We start from the raw sequence: 22,814 nt of genomic DNA, 5'->3' as shown, positions 1-22,814 counted from the left end.
CTATTACAAAATAATGAAACACCTGACAAAGTACTAACATGATTTGTGGAAAAACAGCATTAAAGGGGTATTCCCATCACAGACAATGTGGGCATATCGCTAGGATATAAAATTAGAGAAAATATATAGTGGCTCACCAGACTTAATTTCTGGTATTCGGTGCACTTTTATAGGCCTACCCCTCGGCCTTTAAATAATGGACTATATTAAAAGTGTTAACAGGCACTTAATCACTCAAGACAGCATTGGGGATTCTTTATTACTTCAAATATAAATAAACAATTAAGTCAGAAATACACTACAAATACAATAAAAATATGTAAAAAGTTAAACAGGTAAATACAAAAAACGTGTTTGCATCAAAAATTCATAAAGTGGTTAGTCAACTGTTAATTATATATATTTGTGATCCTTGTTCAAGTATGAACATGGTTCCTATTTTATTTATATGATTGAGGTAGATGAGATCATATTCTAAAAACCAAATATCCATAAAATGTATAAATAATATTACTTGATCCACGAAAAATGATCAAATTAATCCAAATGTTCTTAATTCATCCAATGATTGCTCCAAATGTCCTTAGTATATCCAATGATCAATATACATCACTTAAAATAGCTGTAAATAATCGATAATGTCACTTAGTCAGGATTTAATTTCATTTCTAAATCAATTCTCATGATTGTAGACAGTAAGACGGTAATGGGGCACGGCAGGCGGAAACGACGGCGCCCAGGAATAATAGTAAGTGCTGGAACCTCTCTGGGCGCTGCTCTGTGTAGCCAAATAGTTAAAGTCTGGACCCAGGAAAACTCCCAACATTGGTGGCGCAGTGCGCCCGCCCCTCTCTGCGTTCATTGGTGGCAGCGGCAGCACGGGGGGGGGGGGAAGACTGCTTCCTTCTCCCCTATGTTGCTGAGGGAACATGAGCGCGCTGACAGCAGCACGCTCATGTTAAGAGATTCTAGACTGCGCAGCCCAGTATCGAAAAAAATGTAATCGATACCAGGACAAAAGTATCGATTGGGTATTGATATTTCGATACCCGCAACAACCCTACCGGGATGTCTTTTGGATTATAGTAATTAAACCAGTAGCTATAATTTCTGTTGTATCTTTTATATATGAAGGTATATTTCTCATTATTGGTTTTAAAATCCTATCTATATATTGGGGTAGAGATAGAGCTCTCTATCTCCTATACAGTAATTCCGCTCAGCAGGCGGGAAGAGCTTGGAGAAAAATCCACATGTAAGCATCTTGCCCTTGGAACCTTTCTGTAGTAAAACACTGGGTCCTGTGGAGGAGGCATCCACTGCTAATAAGAATTGGCAGGAGACAATTGGGATGACGCAGAACAGGTGCAGAAGCAAAGGACCTCTTTAATTGGACAAAGACGGCTTCAGCCTCAGGAGTCCAGACTCTGGCATTCACCCCTTTCTTAGTAAGAGCGGAGATTGGAGATGTAAGATGAAAAATGTGAGATGAACTGATGATAGATATTAGCAAATCCAAGGAAATGCTGTATAACACAAAGACCCTGTGGGCGGGGCCAGTCCATTACTGCATTCAATTTTTCCGGATTCATCTGCAACCAGACATCTGAGATGATGTATCCGAGGAACAGTAAGATGAAACTTCTGAAAGATGCATTTCTTGAGTTTGGCATAAAGTTGATTCTCTATCAACCGCTGTAAAAACTAAATGTACATGCTTCCGGTGAGTAATCAAATCTGGAGAATAGATCAGTATATTGTACATGTAGACCATCACGCAGACATAGACCAGGTCCCAAAAGACATTGTTTACCAACTCCTGGAATACCGAGGGAGCATTGCACAGACCGAAGGGCATGTCGTAGTGACAGTCACGAGTGTTGAAGGCAGTCTTCCACTCATCGCCCTTTCAAATGCGGATGATGTTGTATGCACCGCGCGGGTCTAATTTAGTGAAGACCTTAGCTCCCTGGATCCTGTCAAAGAGTTTGTAGATTAGCAGAAGAGGGTATCCACGCTTGACCGTGACCTTATTCAGACCTAGATAGTCGATACAGGGCCATAAGGATCCATCTTTTTTCTGCACAAAGATGAACCCGGCACCGGCTGGTAAATGGTAAAGTAGATTTCCGGATAAACACCCCCCCCCCACTCGAGCTTCTCGATGTATTCAGACATTGCTTGGGTCTCAGGAAAGGAGAGTGGGTAGACTCAACCACGAGGAGGAGTGGCAACAGGCAGAAGGTCAATCGGACAATCATATGGGACTATGAGGAGGCAGGGTCACGGTCTCTTTCTTACTGAAGACATCCACAAAACTGGCATACTGTTGCAGAAGTCCAGGCAGATCTACAGGTACAGTAGGCGAGGAAGCAGTTTGGACCTCTGATAAGCAGGTGGACTGACAGGATGATCCCAATGGAGAATCTGACCGGAGTGCCAGTCCAGAACTGGAGTGTGCCGACGTAGCCAGGGAAAACCAAGGATAACCGGATTTATGGACGCTGGCAGCACATAGAAGGAAATAATCTCTGAATGCAGAAGCCATCTGCAAATTAAGGGGCATAATAATAAAGCACAGGTTCAGGAACTGGTAGTCCATTTACGGAACCCACTGACAGAGGCCTTTTTAGACGGATGTTTGGGAGCCGGTACTGATGGACCAGAGCTTGCTAAATGAAGTTACCAGCTGACCCAGAGTCCAAGAATGCAGGCACAGACAGTGTGACTACCTTGTGATTGAGAGTCATCGGAACTGAAAGTTTCGGAGAGGACTTCTCCTCGTCTAGGACCACCTCTCCAACTGAACCTAGACATTGGCAATTCCCGACTTCTGTGGACAATTGTGCACAAAGTTGGCCTTGCCTCCACAATACACACAGTTTCTCTGCTTTGCGGCGTGAACATTCCTGGTCAGACAATCAAAAGGTGCTCTATTTGTAAGGGCTCTTCAGATTGGGTGGACAATAGAGGAAGAACTGGCCTCTTGAAGAATGGAGCCAAACGAGGTGGTCTTCTTCCTGTGACCTCCTTAGAACATTCCCTGAAACGCATATCTATCCTTGTGACGAAGGTGTTCAGGTCATTCAGAGTAGACGGACAGTTGCGACCAGCTAGTTCATCCTTAATCCAGTCAGAAAGGCCCTTCCAGAACACCACCAGTTGAGCCTCATTGTTCCATGCAAGTTTGGCAGCCAGGGTACAAAACTGACCCACAGACAAGGAACCCTATCATAGACGCAGCAAGGCTGATGCAGCGGAATCTGTGCAGCCAGGCTCTTCAAAAACCAGCCAGAAGGTAGCCAGGAAATACTGCAGATTAGTGGTCTCCATGTTCCCAAATAGGATTTGCCCAAGCAAGGGCCTCATCAGAGAGCAGGGACAACAATGAAGGCAACCTTGGACTGCTCAGTGGGAAACCTCTGCCCATGCAACTCAAAGTGGATCAGGCACTGATTCAGGAAGTCCCAACCGGTTTTTGGATCTCCACCTTGGCGTGATGGCAGAGGGAGCTGCACACCAGTGGCATACAAATGCAGGGGTAGCAGCAACTGGCAACCCTGCAGTAGCTGGAGAAGAGATGTCATCCAGACGAGCAGCAGCATTTTGCATGAACTGCATCATGACATCCTGACGTTCGCTCTGACCCCTCACTTCATGTAACAATTTCTGAACGACAGGCTTGGGGTGACAAGCAGGTTCCATGGCCTCAGCGTACTGTCACGTTCCAGCAGGTGTGAACCCACTGTGCCTCTTGAGGAGGATTGGCACACAAGGCAGCTGGTCCAGGCAGACCAGGAAGTACCAGACGTAGTCAGCAGGCAGAGTCATAACCAGAAGCAACAGTGCAGAACCGAAGGATGAGGCAGAGGTGAAGTCAAACAAGCAACAGGTCAGGGCAGGCGGCACTGCTCTTTTTTTTTTTTTTTTTGCGCTTTCACGCAACCCCACTGTCTTCTTTTCAATTACCCACCTTGAGAGATCAGGGTGGGTTGAGACCACCGGCAGCCGGCCCCTTTCTGTTTTATCATTATCTCTTTACCATTATCTTTTGATCAATATATATATTCCTAAGATATATTATTTTATTAATTTCATTTCCAAATATATAATACATAATCGTACCACACTTAGTCTGCCCTACCTTTGGCGCCCTGCGAAGTTACCCCTGGACCATCACTCCTGAAGGCCCAGTGACTAACCCTCTTTTTTTCTTCCCCTGTCTCTGACTTACATTTGTTCGGCCGATGGGTGACCAACGGCCGACCAGAGGAGCAGCGGCTGACATAGGTTTGGCATATTTGGATAGAGATATCCATGGCTTAATGACGAGAATCCTAAAGGAAATTAGAAGAATTCCCACCACAACTGAACTAAGGCTACCCTTCCCAAACACGATCAGTGGTACCTGGCAGTCCATCGAGGAACAACTTCCCCCAACACCTGAAATCGGAAAATTGAACACTACTAAAGAGGACCTTGAGATACTGGACACCATTAAGAACTTTTTAAAGAACGAAATTGACTGGTATTTTCTCTACATTTATGAATTTATGGGGATCATCCCCCGAGGCCTAAGACTGTCTATGAAACCATCTTTTATAAATGACCCAGAATTTGTTAAAAAATTGGATAAATACAAGTGACAAATGTTCACAACAATACATGAGGCTTTTAATCGCAAAAAGAAAAGCCACATGTATGCACCTGGGGCAAAAACTCAAAACCTGGTCCCTAATCAGACCGCATTTCAAGGCCAATGAGAGAACAAATCCCCACTGGGACCCTCTTAGAGGCTTTGAATACAATGAGGTACTTAGAAAATGCAACAAACTTTCCAGGGACATCAGAGACTATAATCTAAACAAGACCAGATCCTGGGAAAGAAAACATCCTTCCCCCCATGCTCCCAATAATGTACCTACTCTCTCAAAAAACTCTTACACTAGATCCACCCACCTAGAGTCCCACTACAGACTCACCTCCATGCCAACACAACAATTTTCTCACAACAGAGTTTTTTATAATAGCAATAAATATGGGCCAACAAGACCCACTCACACTCCTACACCACACCCTCAACCAGTTAAAGATCAAGAACAAACATCCAGGACAGCAATTCCCCCAAAACTCCACTGGGGCTCCACCCAGACACAGGACACCTCCTGTCGACCGAAATCCATAGGTCAAAATACCAAGAGAAAAACCCCCTCAGTCCACACACCAAATATTAGCTCCCCTTGCTCTGATTCTACTGCCCTACGCATTAAGAGTCCCATTCCACCAAGGTCACCTCCCAAACCCATCTGATCCAGTCCAAATCAAACACCATCCCCCACCGTACAGAACAAATCCCGCTCTCTTACCACCCCCACTGGATCAAAACTTTCTATAAACGATATTTCAACACATTCAGTCTCCACCACCCAATCAGAATTTTTTTTAGCCCTACCCCCCAACCTTTCCGAAAGCCCTTTTTTAGGGAGAATCTCGCCCTCGTTAAACGACCACAATCACACTCCACCTGCCAGACAGATATTATCAAGTCTCCAAGTCCTGAGCCCCTTCTTCACCCCAACAGGACCCCTACCCTCTATGCCCACTCCCACTCCAAATCTCAAGATCACTAATTTTTTCAGCCCGATCCCGGCATCCCGCAAAAGAGCAAAAAACGATTCAGGGGATGCAGAGGGGGTAGAACCAAACACCCCCAAAAAAAGAAAACTAAAACCGCTCAATACATTAATGAGCACGACGACAGACCCAACCCCACAGTCCCCAACACACTAAAAGATTCCCTCATTAACCCACAGACCGACACACCTAAAGAAACTAGAGGAATATTCAATCTATCAAAATACAAACTCAAACCAACCGAACTCAGCCTACTCAGTAAGGGACTTTCCTTCTGCCCCACAAACAGTTCTGATCCCTTCGAACTATTTGTCGACATTAATCAATGGATCCGAAAGCTAACACTCAAAAGACATTTTGCAACCCAAGAGATCAGTTCAGGAGTAAATAAAAACCCATCAGCAGTATCAGATACCACCAATACCACTCTCACCATACAGCCAACCACCCTCACCACAGAAGATCTTTCTGTACCATCCCCACCAGAAGAAAAAAACACCTCCTACATACCATCTGGCCTCAAGACAAAATCCTCATTCTATCCCCTACAAAGTAGAGGTCCTTATTTAGAGAGTTTCCTTAATATAGTCCTAGACGACCTCAAAACCCCAAAAGCAACCATCACCTTAGATAGTCGGAATAATCTCAATGCCCGAGAAAAGAGCTTTGACGGACCTCAAAAAGAATAGGGACATCGTAATAAAAAACGCCGATAAAGGAGGGGGAGTTGTAATTATGGACCTAGAATATTATATACAGGAATCTAAAAGAATCTTGTCTGACCCAACCTATTATAAAGTGCTAGCTAATGACCCAACGGCCGCTTTCAAGAAAAAACTGTTTGAACTTGTAGACTCTGGGTCTAATCATAATATCCTAAACAAAAAAGAAAAAACTTTTCTCACCCCTAACCATCCCACCACTGCTCGCTTTTACTTTCTACCCAAAATCCACAAAACTCTTTTTAACCCACCTGGTAGACCAATTATCTCCGGTATAAATTCCCTTACATCAAACCTTTCAGCCTACGTTGACACCTTCCTACAAAAATATGCACAAAAACTCCCCTCCTATTTAAGAGACTCCACAGATCTCATAAATACCCTCAATAATATAGTTTGGGAGGACCACTATATCTGGGTCACCCTTGACGTGGCTTCCCTTTATAGCAACATCCGTCATGACTTAGGATTACGCGCAATCAAACATTTTCTAGAGCTAGACCACGAAATGCCCCCCCTTCAGAAAGAGTTTATTTTAAACGCAATACAATTCATTTTAGAACACAATTTTTTCCTGTTTAATGAAACCTTTTACATCCAAACTAGGGGTACTGCCATGGGCACAAAATTTGCACCCTCTTATGCAAATCTGTTTGTAGGCCTTTTTGAAGATTCTTCAGGTCTCCAATCCCATAAGGATGTGCACTTTTACCGTCGATATATCGACGACATCATTTTTATCTGGGGGGGGGACCTTTGAAGAATTAACATCCTTCATATCAGTGCTAAACCAAAACGACTGGGGCCTTCAGTTCACACACGAATCTGACTCCAAGGAAGTAACGTTTTTGGATCTACACATCAAAACCATCGCCAACAAGATCACCACCAGTACCCATTTTAAAAAAGTTGACGCTAACAGCTACCTTGAATACTCTAGCTGTCACCATACAAAATGGAAGAGAAACATACCATACGGGCAGATGAAGAGAATTCGGAGAAACTGTTCAAATGAAAAGATCCTGAGGAAACAACTAGGAATTCTAAAAGACCGCTTCCTAGAAAAAGGCTACCCGAAAAGTTTAATTAAAGCATCAACCCAGAGGATCCTAAAAACAGACCAAAGAGAAGCTCTGAAACCACCACCCACAAAAACATTAGACCCAAAAGGATACCAATACAATCTTATTACCAGATATAATAAAGACCACCTTAATATCAGAAAGGTAGTTATGAAACATTGGTACATCCTACTAAAGGACCCCATCCTTAAAAATATACTACCCCAATTACCATCCATAACATTCAGAAGGGCCAAAACCATTAAAAATATTATCGCCCCATCCTGTCCCAAACTGGAAGCTCCAACAAAAACAATTTTCCCACTACCAACGAAAAAAGGGTGCTCCAGATGCAACATTAAAAAATGTAAATGCTGTGTGATGATCTCACATAACACTAAGACTATCGATACCGGAGACCCCTCAGGCCCTTGGTCAATAGAACAAGACCTAAACTGTGGTACAAGAAATGTCATCTACCTTTTGAGATGCCCGTGCGGTTTAAAATATGTGGGTAGGACCACACAGACCCTTAGGGAAAGGATGTGCGAACACAGGTCCAACATCAAACGCAAGGTCCTGACACACAGTGTATCCCGCCATTTTTCTACACAACATGAAGGCTCCATAACCGGCCTCCAAGTCACCCCTATAGAAACCATTCCTTCATCTTATCAACAGTTATGCCGGAAAGAGATGTACTGGATTTTCACATTGAACACTCTATCCCCCTTCGGCCTAAATGAATGTCTAGAATATTCCAATTACTAAATGAACATAATTATATATATATATATATATATATATATAACGATAACATAACCTCTAATAAGTAAAGGAAGGGAGAAGAGAAATAATGTCCCTCTTTAATACACCACTTGCTCTTCTATAACTTCACATATACTTTTATTATATATTTCAAATGTGGTTTTAATATATGTTTTAATATATGTTTTCAACTATCAATTTAAACCATGTCACGTCAATATCTATGGTATGTACATTCATATATATACATTATATTTCCCGTACAATTTTACGATATATACACATCTCCGATCTTTATTATTTTGATCACCCTCTTATTGGCCGCATTTTTAAGCCAAAATTTATTATTAATATTTCTTATATATTTTTATATATATACATTTTTAAAACTTTCTTTTCTTTAATATATAATCCACTTATTTAATTGCTTTTTACCTTCCCTTCTATTCTTTTAGTAATTTTAATAATATTAATGATTGGTGCAGACTATATCCACAAACACAGATACATTATTATCGCCATATCTCACGATGTGATTCCCCCATCACCAAAGACACCTTAGCAAAAAGATGTTTTGTATACAAAATTGACATATCTGTATCCTTAGATTTTTTTGCCATTCTATATATATTTTTTTGCCAAAAGATGTATTCTATATTCTATTTTAATCGATATGCCCCTTCAATATTCATATTTCAACATTTATATGTATATCATCAGACACCAGATAACCTGTTCAGTAACAATCCAATGAGACGAATACCTCGGACTAGAGGCTCACTTCCGGTCCGGATGCGCTCCAGGCTGGAACGCACCGGAAGTTCGATATGCGTTCCACCGCGAGCGCTCCCATAGGGAACTACTAATAGGCTGAGGGGACACATAACAGGATCCTCCACCAGCCTTACGGATATCCCAGTGCTGATATTTCTAACAGGCTAACATTGGGACATCAGCACTAACTATATAGAAGGGGAAAAAAATTACCAACCCTGTAACTATCAGGACGTCATTTCCGGTGCGTTCCACAGTGGAACGCATGGAGATACCGGAAGTGACCAATTTACAAACCGTTTTGGCGGTCTTTTCTTGTTCCTTCATTGCTACTTAAACCCTATGTGTACCATGTTGTTATTATCTTTGCTCCTGATGAAGGGGACCCATTAAGAGGCCCCGAAACGCGTCGAGCTCCTCACTCCCCCACCCTGGCTTTGAAATAAAAGATTGAAAGAAAGAACAAAGGACTCCAGAGTGATCACTGTTCGTTTCTGAGATTCTACTGGCGATCCAGGCGCAGGAGGTGTGATGTGGGTGTCTTGAGCTTTATCCCACATTACCCTCCTGGGTGAAGTGAGTCACTAAAATTTTAAAATTTTGATTTGATTTTACAACCCATTTTGGGATCTTATAAGTTGATTGTATATATATATATATAATCACTACTGTTATCTTATTCCTAACCACTAACAACCTATTATATACCAAATGTAAACCAATCAACTACATTATCCGGTGAGTGTACACAAAAGGATAAGCCTCTACCTTTGTGCTTTACACAATCATAACCGTAGATTTTAGGGTTACTGGCGCCCTCCTGTGGTCCTTTTTTTTTTTTTGTTGCGCTTTCACGCAACCCCACTGTCTTCTTCTCGGCACAGGTACAGGTCAGGCAGTCCGGATCGGCAACAGGACAGTCAAGGCAAGCAGGCAGGGATCAAACATGTAGTCAGTCCAGAAACACAAGCACGGGTTAGGTACACAGGAACAGAAGCAGAGAAATCAGCAGCCTTTGCAGGACACGAGGACCTTGACACTCAGGCATCTGTGAAAGGGGCTGAGCTACTTATATACCTGCAGGAGGGCTAGGATTGGTCAGCGAGGTCACATGATCTAACCCATAAGGCACAGGAAGTGATGCGCACCGGCTTAAGGAAGTGCTGCAGGGAACAAGCAGCAAGCATGCTGTGGCCAGGGCTGAATGGAAACTGTGGAGCGGATCCCAAAACAGTACCTACATGGACAGAGCCCAGGCAGCGGTGAATGGGAAAGCTCTGGTAGCAGATCACTGCTGAACAAGGGGTCTGGGACCGCAGCAGTAAACAGGGGCAGCACACAGCAGCCGCTGTTACAATTAGTAGCAGCAGTCCATACAGGATTTGAATGCCACCCAGAAAATTGAAGTAAAACCTACCGATTTTAAAAAATTAAAAAAATAATAATCAGAATTCAAATCATTTCAAAATGAGGCACTGTGCTTATTCAGTTAATATGCCATCACAATTGACCAATAGCACTTTTATTCTCAACACTGACAGTTGTATCATGCATTAGTTATTGGAGAGTGGTCACATACTTCCAAATTGGCTTCAAAGCACTTAGTGACATGCAATTTACCTCTAAGGCCATCTCCAGATGAGCGTATTATGGACACATTTACATGTACATATTATAGGTGCATATATGGGCCTAACCACAGGTTTATGGACCTGAAATTACAGCATCATAGGGATCAATGATGCTGTGACTTTGGGTCAATAAACTGGTGGTCAGGCTCTAATACAGGGATAGGCAACCTCCGGCACTCCAGCTGTTGTGAAACCAACTCCCAACATGCATACTTGCTCTGCTCTTCTAAGAACTTACATAGAAATGAATGGAGCATGCTGGGAATTGTAGTTTCACAACAGCTGGAGTGCCGAAGGTTGCTGATCCCCGCTCTAATACATATGTGTGATTGTAGCCAAGGGGTAAGTCCAGACTTTGCCATGGATCTCTCTGCAAATATGGAGTAATACCTCAGCAGAATCTGCATGTTAACGTGCATTTACACGCAATAACTGAGAAAGCATTTATCAGGAACGAGCAGTTCCTTCCAAATAACTGCCTGTTCATAGTGGAGGCAAGAGCTGTATTTACATGCAGCAAATCACCTCCACTGTATAGGAACAAGAGATAGCTACTGCAATCACTTGTCCTCCTACAGATTCACTGTTTATGGGCAGCAGATCGTGCTGTATCAGCAGCCCAGAAACTACAGGTGTCTGCATAAACAATTTCACAAGCATTTTGCTTGTTTATTGGGTGATCTATGGTACCTTTACATATGTCAATTATCAGAAACAAGCGTTTTTTCCTAATGTCTGTTCCCGATGGTAAATTTGGCTGAACATGCCAATTGCACTGTGGATTTAGAGCAGACTTCTGCTATATACAAAAAGGGTGATATCCATGATGTAAAATCAACAACTTTTTGCTGTCAAAATCTGCAGCAAATTCTTTCATCCACGTGGAAAATTTCCACCACATGAGAGGGCGTTTTCAAAACCATATTCACGTGTAGATATTCAGTTTGGAATCTGTACTTCAAATCCACCCAATTTGGACTTGCCCTAACCCTCTATAGCTGGTAAGTGGGGCAGTTAGAGACCTGCATATTGTTCTCTCTAAGCCAGGCATTAAAACTACACTATTGTAAGAAGTCAATCTAAGGCCACATTCGCATCTCTGGTGAACATTTCCGGCAAGCTGTTCTGGCAGAGAACAGCCTGTCAGAGTTCACCGGATGTGGCATTGCCGGATTGTACAGATCACAATCTAAGTATCCTTTAGCAGAATTCTTCTTTTCTCACCTCTTTTGGCAAGGACATTAATTTATTCCTATCAATGTTCAGGTTGCTCAGCTTCTTTAATTTCCCAATGCTTTTTGGCAAAACCTGTGGAAATAAACAAAATTGTACACAAATTGTGTTTTGGCTTGTGAGACTGTCAGACTAACAATGCTGGAGAACAGAACATAATAAATTATGGTAGGTTAACAGTACTGTTTAATTCCATCCTGACATTTTACCCTTGACATAATCAGAAAAAATGGAGAGGGAACATAGTACCACAGTTGAAGCAGTCCAGGTAGGCTTTATCGTCATTTGCACATAGTAGATGGGACAAACGCACAATTACTGAGCATCGAAACCAGGGCTTACACTTAAAATTTCTCTTTTTTCTTTTGATATTGAAAAATGAAGCAAGACCACAATATCTCTGATGAGGAGTTTTCGTGCTTGTTCCCATACTGTGGAGGTGATCCCTGCATGCAGTTTCACTCCTACTGAACAAGCAGCCAGTTGGTTCCTGATAACTGGCTGCTCCTCGGAGCGTATAAACCTGCCTTCAGCCAATTATTGGCAGAGCAATCTGTTCTGCTGGTAGAAGATTAGGAAACCTCAAATTGGGAGAAGCAGGATTTGGTAAGGTATGAACATTTTAAATTTTAATTTTAACTATATACTAGCACAAGGACCCGACTTCGCATAGGTATATTTCATCTATTTCATTTCATGTTTGTTTGTCTCGTTAAAAGATAGACAGTATCCCCCATAACAGTGACGTCTACAGTACTCCGCCCCTTTATTAGTAACCTCCACAGTACCCTGTCTCGTTAAGAGATTTCCACAACAACCCTCCCCCTTAACAGTAACCTCTACATAGTTCTGTTCCCTTAAAATGTGACCGCCACAAAACCCCACCCCCTTAACAGTGACCTCCATAGTGGACCGTCCCCTTAACTGTGACCTCAACAGTTCCCGGTCCCCTTAAAGACCTTAACAGCATCCCACCCCCTTAACAGTGACCTTCACAGCGGCGTGCCTTTATTAGTGACCTGCAGAGTACCCCATCTCCTTAACAGTGATTTCCACAACACCCTGTCCCCTTAACAGTGGCCTCTACAGCAATTTGCCCCTTAACACTGACCTCTATAGCGAACTGTCTCCTTAACTGACCTCCACAGCAGCCTGCTCCTAGGGTGGCCAGAGGTCTGGTTTTAAGCCGAACAGTCCGGCTTTCAGACTACTTGTTCTCTGTCCGGCGCAGGGCCTGGACGGACACAGGGATGTCCTTTTGAACAGCTCACTCTCAGACAGCAGCACTGTTGATTTTTACCTTTGTTTTTTCAATCCCCATCGGCTGCGGAATGAGAGGGGGCATGGCTTAGCGGAACCTGGGGACAGGGTTTTTAAGTCAGTCTTTTGAGGGTGGCCTGAATGGCCACCCTACCTGCCCCTGAACTGTGACCTCCACAGAACTGCCCCTTTAAAGCGGACCTGCAGCAGTGAAGAAAAATGGCTGGGTTGTTATGGAAACCTGGTGTAAAACAGTGTGTATGTGGAGACTAAGGAAGGGCCTGCGAGCTTCTATTGGCTAATAAAGAACATGTGACCATGTGTATGGCTTTTGGGATATGAAGAGAAAGACCTGCAGGCTTCTATTGGCTAATGTAGGTCATGTGATGTGCCATATTTACATTTTGGGGGTGGGTGGGGGGGGGGGGGGAATATCTCCGGAACGATACGTCCTAGAGAGCCGAGACCCAGTCTAAAACCTCTCCGGACACCTGATGCACCTGTGTGTCAAATTTCACGATTGTAAATGTGATGGTGTGGATTCCTTTAGCGGATACACACACACACACACACACACACACACACACACACACACACAGCTTTATATATTAGATTTTCCTTTTTTTTTTTATTAGCAGGACAACCCCTCAAGTCCTAAAGAAGTGAATAGAGCAGTGGACCAACATGCACAATACTGCTACACACTACCCAATGAAAGTGGGCACTCAAGGGCCCATTGTCAGGATTACCGGGGGTCCAAGCAGTTGGACCCACTGAAATCTGCAATTTGTCACATATACTTTTATATGCTCCTAGGAACAGTATCTAGTCTGCTAGAATACAATATGGATACTAGAGCTGGGTTCATATGAAGTAACAGCGCTACATTTGTCACAAAAACAAATGTTCTAAGAAATACTCCTATTATTGTTGTCTATTGACAGCTACACATAACAGCCACTGCATCAATTACTGTGTCTTCAGACTAAATGTGTCACTTCAGCAAATACCATTTATCATGTAGAGAAAGTTAATATAAGGCACTAATGTTTTGTGATTGTCCATATTGCTGCCTCCATTGTTGGCTTGATGAATTTTCCATCACATTATACACTGCTCGTAGTCGGGGGCTACAGCCACCGCTGCAGAGCAGATACAATGTGGCCTGAGCTTTTTCCTATAGTGTGCAAGCACGGCCACCACTGCTGGATTTCTGGAAACACGCATGTTAAATGTGATGGAACAATGAATTAAGCCAGCAAAGGAGGCAATATGGACAATCACAATACATGATGAATGCCATTTGGTGAAGTGAGGCAACCCCTTTAAAGAGGCTTTTTAGCCTATAGATATTTATGACCTACTCTCAGTCATCAATACCAGATTAGTGGGGGTGCTTGCTTTCAGATCCCCACTGATCTGAGACTCATAACCTATCCTAGGGTAGGTCACCAATATCTACAGAAGCCACCCCCATGAATAAGTATCACCACCCCTAGTCGGTCTCTAATTGAAGATTAACCCCTTTGGCTTCTACGGGATTTCTACAACATTGTGTCAGAAACTGACAAGACTGACAAGCAGTGAAAACAACTATAATGCCTGTTTAGTATTCATTTCTGGGTTTAATGTTCCTTTGTTTCTTAAAAAAAATGAAACTGCAATGCATCTTATTATGTATATTATTTTGTCAGAATACACTTTTTGACTGTATTAATTTTTACTCTGGGGAAACGCTCAATACCTTCCATTATTCCTTTCATTAGGCATAAGATGTTATCTTGTATAAATGATTCAATTTAGCCTAATGCCTGAATACCTTACCCTTCCAACTTTTTCAAATTCAAAGCTTTTTATGTATTTATTGCCATCTCGTAGTATCTATGAAACCAACTTTCATTACTTACAAGCTTTACATTAACTTTTTTTGCATTTATGATTGCTCAGAATCAATCAGCAAAACTGATCATATACAGTACTTTACACTGATGTCAACCGAACTTACAGATTTCACAGAGACTAGCCGGGCATCAAACGTGTATTGAGGGCTTCCAACCGTACCCGACAGGAGATGTTGGGGGAAAGTTTGGGCAGTTGGCCAAACCAGCATTTACTTTAGTAGATGGCAGCGGGTAGCTCATGAAGGAAGTCATGTGTCCTGAGCTGGCTTGGTGGGTATATAAGGTGTGCCATAAGGTATCTGCACTCATATCCCTCCTTGCTCTCATAGGTAAAAACGTCAATTTATCAGAGCAAGAAGGGATGATTATTGGCTTTCGCTCCAAGGGTTGAAGCATTTCTTAAACTATGCCGTTTGTGAACTGTTCTTGTGCTATTGTGGTTAAATGGGGTTCTCTGGGAATTAAGAAATTAAAATGACTGAAAACACTTAAAGGGAACCTGTCACCGGGATTTGATGTATAGAGCTGAGGACACGGCTTGCTAGATGGCCGCTGCCTAGCATATCCGCAATACCCAGTCCCCATAGCTCTGTGTGCTTTTATTGTTGTGGAAAAAAACCGATTTGATCCAAATTAACCTGAGATGTGTCCTGTACGTGAGATGAGTCCAGCGTGAAGGAGCCCAGCACAGCCCCGCATGCTCAGAATCCCCACCTTGGTCCCAGACGTCAGAAAGCCAGAGAGCTGTAATCTTGCGATGCGCGAGCTAGCGCATGCGCAGTGTCATCATAGTGTTTCTTCCCAGCCTCAGGGAAGGAACTGCGCATGCGCTAGCTCGCGCAACAGTTTTTTTTTTTTTTTTTTACACAATAAAAGCACACAGAGCTATGGAGACTGGGTATTGCGTATGTGCTAGCGGCCATCTAGCAACCCATTTCCTCACCTCTATACATCAAATCCCGGGGACAGGTTCCCTTTAAATATTACTTTATCATCATATATTCCAAAATACCTTTCATTAGTTATAATGGCTCATTTTGTCTGGGGAGCAATTATTAGGAGAAATAAAATGGCCACCATCCTATTAGTGCAGACAAACCCTGTCATCACACAGGAGGACAAGTTACTTCACAACACTGAGCTAAAAAGTTCTCTTCCATCACCTGCTCTACTTGTCAGGAATTATGATCTTGAATACAGTTTAATATGATCTTCAGCTGAATCTCTGTACGAATATAGTTCATGAGGCGAAATGAAGTACAGAGAGGAAGTAGGGATGTGGATGATGAGCAGTAGCACTTGTCTCCATTACCACAGCCCCACATTACCGCAGTCTGTCCTCTCTGTACTGTATCAGCTGTATTCAGGACCATAATACCAGACAAGTAGAGCAGAGAGAAGACTGAGACAGCTATTTGGCCCAGTGTTGTGAAGTAACATGTTCTCTTGTTTGATTAGGACAGGTTTTGTGCGTACTAATAGGAGGCGGCCTTTTTATTGTTCCTGATGATTACACCCTAGACAAAACGAGCCATTGTAATGAAAGGTATTTGGCAATATAGGTATAATAAAGTAATATTTAAGTATTTTAATTTTCTTAATTCCCAGAGAACCCCTTTAAAAATGTATTGTGAGTTAAGTGTATTTCAAATAAACTACACCACGTGCCATTGACGTGAGAGGTGAACGTTAGATAAAAATGTTCACAAGGGTGGACTGACATGCTACAGTGGAGCAGCTCACCGGCAAAATGAACCAGGGGGCTACTAGATGCGTGTCTAAAACAGTTCAGTGAACCTTACTGCGTATGGGGCTCTGAAGCAGATGGATGGTCACTGCACCTGTTAAAGCATCACCAATTTTTGCGGCAGTAGCAGAATTGGACGTCTGCTGAAGGGTTGTCTTCTCTGATGAGTCATGTTTTCCGCTTTATCGAATGGATGGACATTGGCGTGCCAGGTGAGAAACATCAGAGTACAAACACAAGCTGGTGGTAGCAGCATTATTGTCTGTGGAATGTTTTCGTGGCATTCTCTGAGCCCACTCATCCATGTGGAAGGCACTATGAAATGATTTGGGTATGAATCCATCCTTGCAGATCATGCGCACCCATACATGCTGAATGTCTTCCCTGGGGTAGATGAGATATTCCAGCAGGATAATTAAACACTTCACATGGCTAGAAATGTCCAACATTGGTTGGAAAAGCATGATCAAGACTTCCAAGTACTACACTAGCTCCTAAATTCATTAGACTTAAACCCAATTGAGCATTTGTGCGATCGCCTCAATTGTTATGTTCACTCTATTGATCCTCCCCACACACCATCCAGCAGCTGTGGGATGCACTGCAGTCAGCATGGCTCCAGATACCTTTGACAACCTACCAGGATCTTACCAAGTGACTCCCAGCCCATCTAGCTGCTGTCTGTGCTGCATATGGCAGTTACTTTTGATATTCGCCGATTGTCATAATAATTTGACTCAACTTTGTATAACATACAAAAGAACCATCAAAAGAACAAATTAAGTCTTCATGGTCCTGTAGCTAACCTAAATCAGTATTCCAAGAAGAGAAACTTGAAGGCTGCAGGCTTATCACACAGTAACAGTACAACACCAATACTACAACCTAAACACATACGGCATACATATTAGGACATCCTTAGACGTCAGCCAAAACTCCCTCCAACCTCAGCAGTCAGTCAAAAAATATCTCCTCCATCAGCCCTCAGCCCTCAGCCCAAACTCCATCAGCCATTATGTCAGCTCTCAGCAGTCAGGGGTCAGACATCAGGTCTCAGCCTAAACTCCATCAGCCGTAGTAATAGAAAGTAAAATATGTTTACAGCAAGTGCTGGCACCACAGACCATTGTTTTCACACATTATATATATATGTATTATGGACACTAATACCAGGCACCAGTACTGGATACAAGTTTCCTTGGTGTATAATGGAGGCATGCTGTGTTCATCTCTGTATCTATCCTGAATTATGTGTAAGCAGACCTGTCATATTTATATGATAACGGAAAGCATATTTCATATAATAAATTGCGCTAAAATGTTCTTTGCTTACTAAATGGAATAAGTAATAGTACAAATATTAACAGACAAAAAATAAATAAATACATTTGTGAATGTGCCAGCGAGATTTGAACTCGCGACCCCTGGTTTACAAGACCAGAGCTCTGACCCCTGAACTATGGAGCCATCCGCTGTTAGGAAATTAATCGCATTCACTTGTAGGCGAACCAGTCTCTAGCGGCTGCTGATGTAACGTGTGCTGGAGAGAAGCACGTGCATGTCAGCGGCTGAACACGGCGTGCCTTCATTATACACCAAGGAAACTTGTATCCAGTACTGGTGCCAGTGGTCTGTGGTGCCAGTGCTTGCTGTAAACATTTTACATTCTATTAGGAGGACTCATGGAGTTTGGCCCGACGGGGGAGGACTCATGGAGTTTGGCCCGACGGGGGAGGACTCATGGAGTTTGGCCCGACGGGGCAGGACTCATGGAGTTTGGCCCGACGGGGGAGGACTCATGGAGTTTGGCCCGACGGGGGAGGACTCATGGAGTTTGGCCCGACGGGGGAGGACTCATGGAGTTTGGCCCGACGGGGGAGGACTCATGGAGTTTGGCCCGACGGGGGAGGACTCATGGAGTTTGGCCCGACGGGGGAGGACTCATGGAGTTTGGCCCGACGGGGGAGGACTCATGGAGTTTGGCCCGACGGGGGAGGACTCATGGAGTTTGGCCCGACGGGGGAGGACTCATGGAGTTTGGCCCGACGGGGGAGGACTCATGGAGTTTGGCCCGACGGGGGAGGACTCATGGAGTTTGGCCCGACGGGGGAGGACTCATGGAGTTTGGCCCGACGGGGGAGGACTCATGGAGTTTGGCCCGACGGGGGAGGACTCATGGAGTTTGGCCCGACGGGGGAGGACTCATGGAGTTTGGCCCGACGGGGGAGGACTCATGGAGTTTGGCCCGACGGGGGAGGACTCATGGAGTTTGGCCCGACGGGGGAGGACTCATGGAGTTTGGCCCGACGGGGGAGGACTCATGGAGTTTGGCCCGACGGGGGAGGACTCATGGAGTTTGGCCCGACGGGGGAGGACTCATGGAGTTTGGCCCGACGGGGGAGGACTCATGGAGTTTGGCCCGACGGGGGAGGACTCATGGAGTTTGGCCCGACGGGGGAGGACTCATGGAGTTTGGCCCGACGGGGGAGGACTCATGGAGTTTGGCCCGACGGGGGAGGACTCATGGAGTTTGGCCCGACGGGGGAGGACTCATGGAGTTTGGCCCGACGGGGGAGGACTCATGGAGTTTGGCCCGACGGGGGAGGACTCATGGAGTTTGGCCCGACGGGGGAGGACTCATGGAGTTTGGCCCGACGGGGGAGGACTCATGGAGTTTGGCCCGACGGGGGAGGACTCATGGAGTTTGGCCCGACGCGACGGGGGAGGACTCATGGAGTTTGGCCCGACGGGGGAGGACTCATGGAGTTTGGCCCGACGGGGGAGGACTCATGGAGTTTGGCCCGACGGGGGAGGACTCATGGAGTTTGGCCCGACGGGGGAGGACTCATGGAGTTTGGCCCGACGGGGGAGGACTCATGGAGTTTGGCCCGACGGGGGAGGACTCATGGAGTTTGGCCCGACGGGGGAGGACTCATGGAGTTTGGCCCGACGGGGGAGGACTCATGGAGTTTGGCCCGACGGGGGAGGACTCATGGAGTTTGGCCCGACGGGGGAGGACTCATGGAGTTTGGCCCGACGGGGGAGGACTCATGGAGTTTGGCCCGACGGGGGAGGACTCATGGAGTTTGGCCCGACGGGGGAGGACTCATGGAGTTTGGCCCGACGGGGGAGGACTCATGGAGTTTGGCCCGACGGGGGAGGACTCATGGAGTTTGGCCCGACGGGGGAGGACTCATGGAGTTTGGCCCGACGGGGGAGGACTCATGGAGTTTGGCCCGACGGGGGAGGACTCATGGAGTTTGGCCCGACGGGGGAGGACTCATGGAGTTTGGCCCGACGGGGGAGGACTCATGGAGTTTGGCCCGACGGGGGAGGACTCATGGAGTTTGGCCCGACGGGGGAGGACTCATGGAGTTTGGCCCGACGGGGGAGGACTCATGGAGTTTGGCCCGACGGGGGAGGACTCATGGAGTTTGGCCCGACGGGGGAGGACTCATGGAGTTTGGCCCGACGGGGGAGGACTCATGGAGTTTGGCCCGACGGGGGAGGACTCATGGAGTTTGGCCCGACGGGGGAGGACTCATGGAGTTTGGCCCGACGGGGGAGGACTCATGGAGTTTGGCCCGACGGGGGAGGACTCATGGAGTTTGGCCCGACGGGGGAGGACTCATGGAGTTTGGCCCGACGGGGGAGGACTCATGGAGTTTGGCCCGACGGGGGAGGACTCATGGAGTTTGGCCCGACGGGGGAGGACTCATGGAGTTTGGCCCGACGGGGGAGGACTCATGGAGTTTGGCCCGACGGGGGAGGACTCATGGAGTTTGGCCCGACGGGGGAGGACTCATGGAGTTTGGCCCGACGGGGGAGGACTCATGGAGTTTGGCCCGACGGGGGAGGACTCATGGAGTTTGGCCCGACGGGGGAGGACTCATGGAGTTTGGCCCGACGGGGGAGGACTCATGGAGTTTGGCCCGACGGGGGAGGACTCATGGAGTTTGGCCCGACGGGGGAGGACTCATGGAGTTTGGCCCGACGGGGGAGGACTCATGGAGTTTGGCCCGACGGGGGAGGACTCATGGAGTTTGGCCCGACGGGGGAGGACTCATGGAGTTTGGCCCGACGGGGGAGGACTCATGGAGTTTGGCCCGACGGGGGAGGACTCATGGAGTTTGGCCCGACGGGGGAGGACTCATGGAGTTTGGCCCGACGGGGGAGGACTCATGGAGTTTGGCCCGACGGGGGAGGACTCATGGAGTTTGGCCCGACGGGGGAGGACTCATGGAGTTTGGCCCGACGGGGGAGGACTCATGGAGTTTGGCCCGACGGGGGAGGACTCATGGAGTTTGGCCCGACGGGGGAGGACTCATGGAGTTTGGCCCGACGGGGGAGGACTCATGGAGTTTGGCCCGACGGGGGAGGACTCATGGAGTTTGGCCCGACGGGGGAGGACTCATGGAGTTTGGCCCGACGGGGGAGGACTCATGGAGTTTGGCCCGACGGGGGAGGACTCATGGAGTTTGGCCCGACGGGGGAGGGAGTTCCCCCAATTACTGAAGAGAAGGTTTCTCCCAATATGTGCATTACACATTGTGCTAACTCTTTGCTGAGTCTCTCAAACTAGTGCCCAGTTAGGCCTCTTTCACATGAACAATACGGATTGGCTCAGGGGTACGTTCAGTTAAGCAAGTTCAGCCAGTTTTGTCTGCGATTACGTTCAGTTTTTTCTGCTCAGGTGCAATACGTTTTTATGCGTTTTTCATGCGCGTGAAAAAAAAAACCTGAAGGTTTATAAACATCTCCTAGCAACAGTCAGGGAAAAACACATTGCACCTGGACTGCATCAGGATGCAATGTGTTTTTCACTGAAGTCCCAGTCACTTCTATGGTGCCAGGGCTGGGTGAAAAATGCAGAATATAGAACATACTGCGATTCTCGCGCAACACAGTACACAGACCCATTAAAATGCATGGGTCAGGATTCAGTGCGGGTGCAATGCGGAAAACTCGCTCATGTGAAAGGGGCTTTACAGCCACTAATAACTCCTAGTTCTAATATAGCGCACGCTCAACCAGCAAATTTAAGCTCAACTACGGGTCATTACCCTAAGCAGCAAGCTACAGATACCAATTATTGGCCCAAAATGTGGTAAGTAACCAAGTGGAAACTACTGACATGACTGAATTACTATATATTGAGGATTTTCTTTTTTACTCACTTTCAGTAGTAGTCAAGTTTTCTATACCAGAATACACCTTTAGACAAGTTTATTTAAAAATGTTCTAAATGCCCTGAAACTAAAAGAATATACTTTATTTATAGAATTTACTGTTTTACTAAACAAATGGGCACCTGAAGTTCAATGGCTATGTCTAAGGCATTTTGAAGATCAGTACACTTGTACACCATTGAGATTATGCGGTGTATGGATTCAGGCCCTGGAATAGGGGGCACAGTAAGCTCTGCACTGGCAGCAGCACATGTCGCTGCCCTTGCAGCTTGGCTAAACCCTGACAGCGTTTAATAAAACAGTAAAATCCATAAATAAAGTATATTACTTAAATTGATTTCAGTGCAGTTTAATAAAATTTATTTAAAACGTTCTAAAGGGTTAGTTACCCTTTAAGTGGTTGTATGGAGCAGGCTCACACTGCCTTCTGACCGGGGACACTGTAGCATAATTGGGGGGCTCCAATCAGTTGCTATGGCAGTCTATTGGACATGGGATCAGAAGATTGCATGCTCAAGTCTCCTAAAAGTACGGAAGGACTAAAGGTACAGGGAAAAAAAAAAAAAAGGGTTTTCGAAAGCAAAAACACAAACTAAAAAAAAAGAAAAGAAAAAAAAAAAGAATTTTCCCTCCCGTTTTTCACTACAAGCTATGGTATATTAGATGGTGCCATTAAATTATATATATATTGGGGCTCTTATCGGAGGTCTGATTGAGGGTCCTTCACATATTGGTTTGAGCGGAGGTCTGATTGAGGGTCTTAACATTGGGGGTCTGATTAGGTGCGTCTTATGGGCTGGTACATCTTCCAGGGTGAAAAATACAGTAGACAATTAACATTAAACAAAGATCAGAGAACAGTCACAAGGACCTATTAGAACTCTCTGCCTTTAG

At 45.3% G+C, this 22,814-nt stretch overlaps 1 protein-coding gene and 1 non-coding gene across 2 annotated transcripts in view; both read right to left on the bottom strand.

The window, feature by feature from the left end:
• LRRC1 (leucine rich repeat containing 1) overlaps nt 1-22,814 on the bottom strand; it is a 185,284-nt gene that overhangs the window by 14,710 nt on the left and 147,760 nt on the right. The window contains exon 10 of the mRNA XM_044290858.1: nt 11,815-11,898. Coding sequence (XP_044146793.1) covers nt 11,815-11,898 — 84 coding nt within the window. The remainder of the gene's footprint in view (nt 1-11,814; nt 11,899-22,814) is intronic.
• TRNAT-UGU lies at nt 18,126-18,195 on the bottom strand. The gene has a single exon. It is a non-coding gene; the product is annotated as a tRNA-Thr (tRNA).

Source organism: Bufo gargarizans, chromosome 4 (genome assembly GCF_014858855.1).
Source record: "Bufo gargarizans isolate SCDJY-AF-19 chromosome 4, ASM1485885v1, whole genome shotgun sequence".
In the NCBI taxonomy this organism is placed as follows: Eukaryota; Metazoa; Chordata; class Amphibia; order Anura; family Bufonidae; genus Bufo; species Bufo gargarizans.
Note: the sequence above shows the minus strand (reverse complement) of the source record. Positions and strands in the feature narration are given on the sequence as shown.